The sequence below is a fragment of the Thermobia domestica genome, chromosome 10 (genome assembly GCF_964235325.1).
Source record: "Thermobia domestica chromosome 10, izTheDome1.hap1.1, whole genome shotgun sequence".
In the NCBI taxonomy this organism is placed as follows: domain Eukaryota; kingdom Metazoa; phylum Arthropoda; class Insecta; order Zygentoma; family Lepismatidae; genus Thermobia; species Thermobia domestica.
In genome coordinates this window covers 103,110,965-103,121,242 of record NC_137463.1, presented here as the reverse complement: position 1 = coordinate 103,121,242, position 10,278 = coordinate 103,110,965, and the positions used below count along the sequence as shown (strand labels likewise).

Here is a 10,278-nt window from a genome sequence, read left to right as displayed (position 1 = left end):
TGAGTAATGGTCATTGTCAGAAAATTTTAAACAAAGCATTTTACTCATGAAACGTAGATAAATTCATAGTAAAGTATGTATTACAGTATATTTATATTAAGACGTTTCCTAAATTTTGTGTATCTTCTTATTTGGAGAAATAATTAGAACATTTGTCCTTTACTCTCAAACTGTGGATTTTTTTTAATCGAATAACTGCAGAATCAGTTGAAATCTAAAGATATTGTAAACGAAATGTAGAAAGAAATTGCAACTGAGGGTAGGATAATAGCTAAATAACTAACCATTATTCCACATAGGCAGAAAATGAGATAACACTATTGATGCAAATAAGTACAGTGAAACCTGTCTATGTTGGCCACCATCGGTTCCATCGAAAAGTGGCCAACTTAGACAGGTGGCCAACTTACAGAAAATAAGTGTGATTTGTGTATTTTTAGAATAGGATTTCTAGTATTACTTGATTGTAAAATTTTAATTAGCAGTGGCACGACAGCTACTTATAAATGTATATAGAGTAATCATAACAATATATAGTACTAGAAAATATTACTATAGTATGCAAGAGCGCCGATTTCTCTGTAAATTGGGGGGGGGGGATTCAGATGCAGAAGGTATATATACGAAAATTTTAAGACAAATTGCACTCAAATTATACCAAATATTGTATACTCATAAATAAAATAGGAGCCACATGAGCTTTGGGAGGCCCGGGTCCGCTCGGTCCCCCCAGGATCGGCGCTCTTCATAGTATGTCTAATATATATGCATACCTTTCTCTTTCTGAAAACTAGTCTGGTATATTGGATTATTCGGATTGGAAACATAATAACACAATCAACCATGAAATAGAAGTGTATGTACGCAGTTTATTGAAATTGATATTATAGCACACTGAGTTATTCAGATTGAAAACAAGAAAAACTAAGTTATAAATTGAGAAATTCATATGCAATTTACGTATATGACTTCTTTTCAGCTGTTACTGAATGGTGGTTCATTCTAGACATATTTGCTTTATTCCTTTTGTCAGATATGCACATTCTAATATCCTCGGAGCAAACGATGTTTTGAGAAAATCTTGAGGGAATTCATATCTCAAAACCTCCGCTACCTTTTGACATGCAGTCACGTGCCAGTAAATGACAATTGAGCTTTAACCTTGAGAATTTTCCGGAATTACTAAAGCTTCCCACTGATGAAAGGAGCCGATATATAATGGTTTTACCAAAACAGACAGGGTAAACAAATACGTACAACCATTTCCTGAATTCCTGTACGTGCTTTTTCTTATTCACATCTTCCTTTACCACCCTTTTATGAGGGTAGTGTTCTGGCCATTGACCTCCAAGAACAAATCGTGCGAATCTATGCTTCTATGTGTCCAGTCAAAAATACAGAACATCTGCCTCTCATATGGGAATTCGAAAGAGTTAAGAAAAATAACAAAACTGTATTTTCCGTGGCCAAGATACGCAGGTAAATTTATCATTATCATCATAGGGTAAACATTGCTTCAGTGTGGCCAACTTCCAAGATAGACAGGTGGCCAACTTATAGAGTAGTAAGTAATGAATGTCTTATGGGAAAATGCAGGTTCAAGACGAACTAGGCCAAGATAAGCAGGTGGCCAACTTAGAGAGGTGGCCAAGTTGACAGGTTTCACTGTACGTACAAATATTGATCAATTCCCATTTATGTGCCTCAAATTTGCATATTTCGATGAGAAAATATCTTCAAATCATACAACGAAGTTAATTACTGTAGTATATTTTGTTGTTTAAATCAAAATGCACATGAACAAAGTATAAATATATATTTTTCTCAGTCATACAATAAGTTACTACAAAATTTTACATAAAAATACTTTATATACAATCGGCAACAAAAGCTTTGTTTCTTCAACAGAAATTCTACAGCTTATGCATCTCTTTCGTTTTTTCTTACTTTCTTTTAAAATCTTTTAGGTAATATATTGCTACAAATATTTACCAAAAGCAGTGCTTTTCTATCAAATTCATGCCTTAATTATTAAGGTTACATACCACCTGAGATCGAACTTGGATTAACGCTCACAAAAAGCAAGAACGACCAGTGTTACATCTAAGTCTTTTAATTTCATTTGATTAATACATTTAAAGTTTCGTTGCTTGCTGTTTGCAGTTCTATTTTTGTTGAACATTTCTACTAATTGTTCTATAAACTTTAAGTTGCAAGATAGTTTTAAGTTAAACAGATTATAAATTAACATGTTAGGGGATAGAAGGACATTCTTAAGCTTGATTTCACATTAATCTTTACTATTCTGTCTAATTAAGTTAATAACTTTCTAGCTAAGTTAATATTGAATAATGTTTTAATACTATTTGATACAAGTGTCAAAAACATTTTTCCTTCTATGAAACTGACTAGATAAATATATGTGTTTATTTTTGTCTGTTCATAACCTCTTCACCACTCATTCTGCTCAGAAAGAATCAATAAATAATTGTATATCAATGTACGGATAATCGACTCGAATTTTAGTAAACAAGTTTGCTCTTAAGTTGTTTACTATTAGCTATAATAGAATCATGGCACAGTAAGATAATATCCAGGACCAGCAATATTATTCCATTGTTATTTTACATATACAATACGTGAAAATTTAATTTAGCGATTTTTTTAAAATTAATTTATTATTTTGAACTACTTTGTTAGGGTGAAATATAATCTCAGAAGAGTTTGTTCATAAACAGGATTTACATTTCTCTCACTATTCAGAATGTAGTTACATATCATGTGTATATGCATGTAGCAGAGTGTGTGGAAATATTACATCTTTATTCATTGTACTTTCATTTCTCCGAATAGAGACATTCCGTTTATTGCGTGGCGTATTAAGACTTCGTGTGTACAATTCCCTTTGGAAACAGTCTTCGAACTCTACGGAACATCATAATTTATGACGATCGTTGGAACTGAAAAATAAATTTTAAAATAAAATAAAATGTGCTTCTAGATACACACTCTTAGAACACACTAGAAATAAATTTTAAAAATACTAAAAAAGGTTAACAATCGTAAATCATACGAAAAATAGTTAATGTTGATAGAAAGCTATCATTCGCATTCAACAAAAGACAAGAAAACTGACAAAAATTTAAGATCTGTGTGCTAGCCGACACCAGTAACTAGTACTTATCTCACAAACTTTCTTACCAACAATTTCTGTTTCATAATTTTCTTAACCAATCTAGGTTCGTCTTCAAGAAACAGTGTTAAAACAGAAAGCACAACCAAGACATAGGAGGAAGATGCTCGAGAACCGAACAATATAATACAATAAAACGGGTAAAGCTCTTCTGTAGCTACTATACTTCACTGTTATATGTGATGGCAATATGCAACATGTCGCATTAATCATACTTATCCTCTTTTCTTCTGCTTTTTCTTCCAGGCACAAGAGTTTTGAATCATTGAAAATCATGTTCAGTCTGCCCGAATCTATATTCAGTTTTTATATTTAATTAAAAAAATGACTCAAACACCTGCCTTTCAATTTCTTAATTTGATTTTTTACCATAATAATAACTGTTTCAGTTTGGTATTTCGAATCTTTCAAATGTTTCGAATGGTCTGACATTTATAATTACTCACAGTTTGAAACCCATACTGTGCCATGTGTGGTTCTTGACCCTAATACTAATTTCTGTTTGTAATTCCAATGCATAATTTTTTGGTTCACAAATTGCCTCGTAATTTCCAAATATATGAGATAACTTTTATTGTATAATATGATTTGATTTGATTTTGGGTTTAGCCTCCCTTTCGGCAGCAAGGCTATATGAGATGTAGACTTACAGCTTAACGTGGGATCCGAATTACATGAGCTCCCACCGAGAATTGAATCCGGGTCTTCCAAGCCAAAGGCGCGTATGCCAACCGCTTAACCACCAGGGAGCTCTTCTTTTATTGTATAACTTGTAAGGTTCTTTTCTACATTTGGGTGAAACGGCTATATCATTTAAGCTAAACTCATTGTAACTTCTTTCTAGTCTATTGGTGATGCATGGATACAGTGAATGTCAATTCACTTTTCTTTCTTTTTTCTTCCGATCTTGTTTCTTTTGAAGAAATTCATAAATTGCATATTAGTAAAGTATGTGCGCCATATTTATTTAATTTATCTATTCTATGTAAAAATTTGACTTCTTTTTCTTTTTCAAGATCAAAGTTTTTGAACAAAACTTGTAGACGCTCCGAAAAAGCTTTACATACATGTATCACCGATGACTTCAATGAGATTAAACTTATTTCTCACAAAATGTAGAAAAGAACTTCATAAGTTATATAAGTTATTTCATAGAAGCCACATCAGCTACAGTTTGCGGCGTAATTTTTGATTGCAAAGATTTGTACATCTGGATGACCAAGATAAACATTATTTTTTCCAAGTACAAATTAACTACGCAAGAAAAATTTAGTATTTTTTGACTTGCAATATATATATATATATATATATATATATATATATATATAATGTGAGAAATGGAGCTAAGTTTTTAAGCGCCCTTCAAAAATTCAAAAGACTTAATTGACACAATTATGGAAAATACAACTTTAAAAATTGAAACTTAAATGCTGACTCATTTATTATTATATATGTTGAATAAAAAAATGAATTTTGATTTGGGCAGGCAAGACAAAACATGGATGTCACTGTTCACAACTTCTGTATTTAGAAAGAAGAAAAGCATGATTAACATGTCAGGTTGCGTATAGCTATCGCATACGATAGTTAGTAAAATATATTAACTGCTGGGAGGCTTTATAAGTTTATTTTGTTACTCCATCCGGGTTTTTAGCATCTCGTATCTTCTAACTGTACCATGTTTGTGTTTTGAGTTTTAATTCTTTCTTTCTTTCTTTCCTTTTCTTTTTTTTCTTTTTTTTTTTTTTTTTTTCATGAAGATGGGATCAGAACAGTAGATTAGGAAGTGTAGAAGTTTTTGAGTGGAAAGCTTGTAAGGTGGATTTAGATATAATTTCCATAATGATGCTTTGCAATTGCGAATGGAGTTCTGTGAATAAGTTGTGTTTACCTATAATCTTTAAGTTGGAATGGTAAAACAAATGTAATTATTTACTTCTGACTTGTTGACGATATATGAAGTTAATGTGTCTTTACATTGGAAGAATATTACTAACTGTGCAAGTGACTAACTAGTAATGAAGCAAAAGTTACTTAATTCTTGTTTAAGTGGTATCCCTAATCTTGGTTCTCAATCTATCCATATAGTCCAACTTGTTAAATTTCAGTTTTCTATGCATGTACCATTTTCACTCAGTGGAGAAAATAATCGTACATCTGCTCTACTTGCTTAGTCGTCCTGCTAGCTATAAGAAAGAGCGCGTGTGTTAGAATCTGTTTTTGGGTAGCATACTTAAACGAACTAAGACAAAAGACATCTAGATGACTAATATATGAAAATAATGTAAATGTCCAGAAGACACAACACAGAGCACAAGAAAACAATATTATTTTAGAAAATTCTGCAGATGAAAGAACTGAAATACGGGAAAAAATGACTTATAAACTTGACTATAAAAATTGCTTTGTTTCAAATATATTACTTGTAAAGGCAAAAAAGAATATGAATTTGGAACAAAATAAAATCATTAAAGCGAATGTGCACTAGTTCGCTACTGTCAATCATGAACCTTCCTTACGCCATCAGTTGTTTGAACTCCATTGGCTATCCACTTATAAAGGAAACAGGGTATCTTGAACTGGTAGCAAAATTAGTCAATTTTGTTTTTGTAATGTGTATGTGTAATTGCGATTTTAGTTTTTCAGGTTTTCAATTAGTTCCTACGATTCCTAGAGAGCTGCACTTGTCCCTAACGATAGTGATTTGAGCCGACTATAGTAATGTATCATTATTATTGACCGAAATAACATAAAGCATTTACTACAAGCAAAATTTAAAACATTTGTAATTATTGAAATAAAAATCTTACTATTTAATTTTGATGCCTCTTTTTTGGATGTTATTTTCAGTGTATGTCTTCTAATGCAGTCTCGAACTTCACAAATTACAATAAATATGATGAGTCCAACACCGATTGCTATCCCAGAAATTCCTCCAAGTCCTATGCCTAAAAGATAAAATAATGTGATGTGTATATTAAATTATCATACCTTATACGCATTTCATAGTTAAGTTTGTATTATTCTTCTGATTTTCCCGTAAGCTTCCTTTTTTCTTGTTTATCAATTGTTCATCTTTCAAGTGTGTATCTTTCCCTATTGAAGCATGTTAAATCTGTTGCGATTATTTGAAACAAATTGTCTTTCTTAAACGAATATAGCTCAATTGTTCATTACGCTGAACATTAAGAAGAATACTATAAATTATTCTGGTGCTTTACAATGCCAATGAGGTGTTAAAAAAAGTTAAGATATTTTACTTCAATTCCTTTTTATTTTCTTATGCACCTGATGACGCCAACTGCTTGGTCTCCGAAAATATTTATGTTAAAGAAGAGCTGATGCTTTCTCAACATAAATACAAAGTTTTTGTTGTACGTATAGCTTATTGATGTATAAAGCTTAAATCTTATCTAAACCTAGGAAAATGAGATAACATGAGTTGAGTTCGGTTAATATAATAGAGTTTCGTCTCTCCTTTCAACGGTGAGAGTAGAGAGTATATAAGACGTGGTTCTACAATTTCATAAGGGATCCAAATTAAATGTACTTCCATAAGAAAACGACCCACTAACTTTTTAGCTACAAGGGAGTGAAGCGAGCAATGGTAAGTGGGAACAGAAAGCTTCTAAACTTCCCATACGTTTCTTTATTTTCTTGATTTAATCATTTTTAGCTGTAATGTACTTCAGGACTTTGACTTTTGCAATTTGATGCCATGAGTCAATGATAAACTGTAGTAAAACTGGTAATACATTTACACAAAATTAACTAAATTCCAGATCTACTAGAAATAAAATAGTTCACATACATTGAGATAATCTTTTATCTTCATAGGTCACTAAATGTAGTGTAACCTTGATTATGAAGCAATACAAAACATAGATAGCATCAAATAGCAGTCAAAGTTATTTTGAAGTAGTCCCTATAGCTTCCAACTCTATGTCATCTACTCGTACGCACAGACCAGTGTCCAATAATCTATACATCAGGCAATTAAATCCATTTCGTAGTATTATATTCAATATAGCATCGACATTAACTCAAGAAACATTAACCATAAATTAATATTTAATACGAAGGGAACAAATTGTTATCGCTACAAGATCAAATTATATTTGATAAATATTTGTCTCAATAGTGTTAATAAGTTACATTACATTGTTTAATCTTTGGCGTTGTAAACATATTTGTATTTTATTAACCTTCCTATACGTAATTTCATTTCAGATGACAAGGAAAATTCTGTAGATAGTTATATATAGAAAGAGATCTAATATTTAACCATCTACAGAATTTTCCTTATCTGAAATGAAATATATACAATAGTTAAAATTCGCAAGATAATTTCGTAATTATCAATAAATCACTTTAGTTTTAAGTTTCAAGTTCTATTCTGGTCTCTGTGCTCGATTGGTAATGGGTTAATATTAACTACTGTCGCCACACTTTGGCTTTATCGACCATAACACTAGAATTGTTTTATGCAAGAATTGCTTTATTAAATTGTTTACACAATTAGCAGTTTTACTGCTACAGGAAATGGCGCGACCGAAGCCGAAGTCGCTGTTTTGATGTTAAGGTTTCCACCAGTAAATAATTATTGTAGCACTAATATTCTGGCACTAAATGCCATGATTTAAAATCACATATAAAATAAAATCATTTCAAAAATAAATTATTCCGAAATTTAAGGTGATTTCAAGTATAATAATAATAATAATAATAATAATAATAATAATAATAATAATAAAATGGAGATTGTTTCTGGAATTATTAACATAATGTCTATTTGAAAAAGTTCTTCTCGGGCAATCAGCCAGGTGAAAACTGGTGGATAGGCCAACGTTTCGAGAGCTGTCATCGTTCTCATCATCAGCTCTCGAAACGTTGGCCTATCCACCAGTTTTCACCTGGCTGATTGCCCGAGAAGAACTTTATCAAATACGCCGCCAGGAAAGCTTCAAATCATAATGTCTATTTGTTTTGAATGTTTCAGGTTCTAATTCACAATTCTTCTCTAACTTGGAGAAAAGTATTTGAAGAACAGAAACGAGAGAAATTATTTTAGCAAAGTATCAAGAAAGAAAACGATAGATCCCTACCTAGGATCCCACTATAGATGTTTGAAAACTGGTGAACGACATCAATTTCACGAAACTTATTGTCCATTTTATTTTAGCATGCTTTGTGCACAATCATTACATATACATTAAATAAACATTGATGTTTCCTTTCTGGTTAATAAACAAAAAAGAAAACATATTTAGAAGAACTTAAGACTAAAATATCAACACTGATCCCATACAGGTTGACATTAACGTAGTCAAAATACAAAATACTGTACATACTATTATAAAGTTAAAATAAATCAGGAACGAAATGAAAACCAAAAGAGCTTAACGAATAGAAATTTTAATTCATTATAATATCCGGCCTGGATTGTAAATTTTACATATACCTATTATAAATTAAAGAAGTTTTGCTTACCAAATATCGGTACTGCAATAGGTTTCAACTGAAGTGGAAATATAAATTCCCAACTGTCCCGCTGAAGTTTAGCTGCACAACGCCACAATCCAAAATCATCGAAACTTATTGATTTAATTTTAAGTCCGCAGTAGCCCTTGTCCAGACCAAGACCCCAATAACTATATCTATCAATTGATACGCCTGGAAATAAATTCAGACCCGTGCCGTTTGGCATAACTATCCTGCAGTACTGAAGATGGTCTCCTTCTGGTGCGTTGCAGTCTACAGTAGCGTCATCACCATCAACAAAGTAACGTACTCTTGGCTCAGGAGCTAAAAAGTACAATAAAAAATTTTAAAAAATCTAAATTTGATAATTGAGTGCACATTTTATATTTACAAGCAATTGTACACTTATCACAAACAAGTATTAAATAAATATCAGTGAGTTGACCTCTTTCCATCATAATGTTCAGTTTTTCCTACATCGTACAGGGTGGGGAAAAGTCTTTTTACATAATAAAGTATGACAATTACTGTTCTTGTTAATAAGTTTATAATAATAATTATTACTATTACTGTCGTGTTGCTGTGTTATCGTTTATAGTTTAGCTAATTGTTCATTCATTTATTATTATTATTTATTATAATTATTTTTATTATTAATGTTTTGTTATTGTTTTATTTCACTTGAGATAGCGCCACGTTACAGCCGTACTGAGGGAAAGGCGTCAAGAGAGTAACAAAATGGTGGATACAAGCTATTTCAGTGTTGAAGAGCCTATAACAATAATAATAATAATAATAATAATAATAATAATAATAATAATAATAATAATAATAATAATAATAATAATAATAATAATAATAATAATAATAATAGTATATAGATTAAGCAAGAACGATAACTCATAATATTTTACTGTGTAAAGAAACTTTTCGCCCATCCAGTAGAAAGAAGAACTCAAATAGTTCGCCTTGTTTCAAGTTAAAGAAAACTACGTGTATGCACCTTTGGTGTACCATAGCAATTTGTATCAAAAGTGTTAATTTATTTCCCAAATCTACTCGTAATTTTTATTTCAAATTATTAATCGTAAATGATCGTATTCTTCTTTTACCCGAACATACTCTGTAATTTAAGCTCTAAAATTGCTACTGTTATTTTGAGAATATGGGTGTTTATTCTCATGCATTACGTATTTTGCAGTACCTAATAAAAAAGAAGAAGAAGATGATTTAGAGCAATTGTTAGGATATAATATTAATACATCTTTTGGAAACAATGTTATTTAGTTCACATTTCTCAAGAACAATTAAAACTTCTTACCTATAAAAGAAATATTAAAGAAAAATAGAACAGAAAATCTAAATTTTACATTCTATGGGTATTCAGCTAAAAACTACATTGTGATTTTGCTGCTGAATATTTTCAGTGAAGATTTCTTACAGATTTACAATAAATAGTGAAAGTGACCTTATTATTCTCTTATTGGTAGTCTTTCCTACGTATTAAGTTTCATCGCAATAATGTTTATGATGTGTTTCTTTATCCTGTTATTTAGTAAAAAAAATTCAATCCCATTATTATTATGTGATATTCTTCCAAAAGA

The 10,278-nt window shown here is 30.9% G+C and overlaps 1 protein-coding gene across 2 annotated transcripts in view; it reads right to left on the bottom strand.

The window, feature by feature from the left end:
• Positions 1 to 1,799: 1,799 nt before the first annotated feature.
• Positions 1,800 to 10,278, bottom strand: part of LOC145662609 (uncharacterized) — a 62,880-nt gene continuing 54,401 nt past the window's right edge. Inside the window, exons 3-5 of one of the 2 annotated variants that reach the window (XM_081728331.1) lie at positions 8,684 to 8,998; positions 6,004 to 6,141; positions 1,800 to 2,960 (exon numbers count right to left, since the gene is read on the bottom strand). In XM_081728331.1, coding sequence (XP_081584457.1) covers positions 2,926 to 2,960; positions 6,004 to 6,141; positions 8,684 to 8,998 — 488 coding nt within the window. In that variant the 3' untranslated portion in view covers positions 1,800 to 2,925. The remainder of the gene's footprint in view (positions 2,961 to 6,003; positions 6,142 to 8,683; positions 8,999 to 10,278) is intronic. The other variant, XM_081728332.1, reaches the window with a different exon arrangement.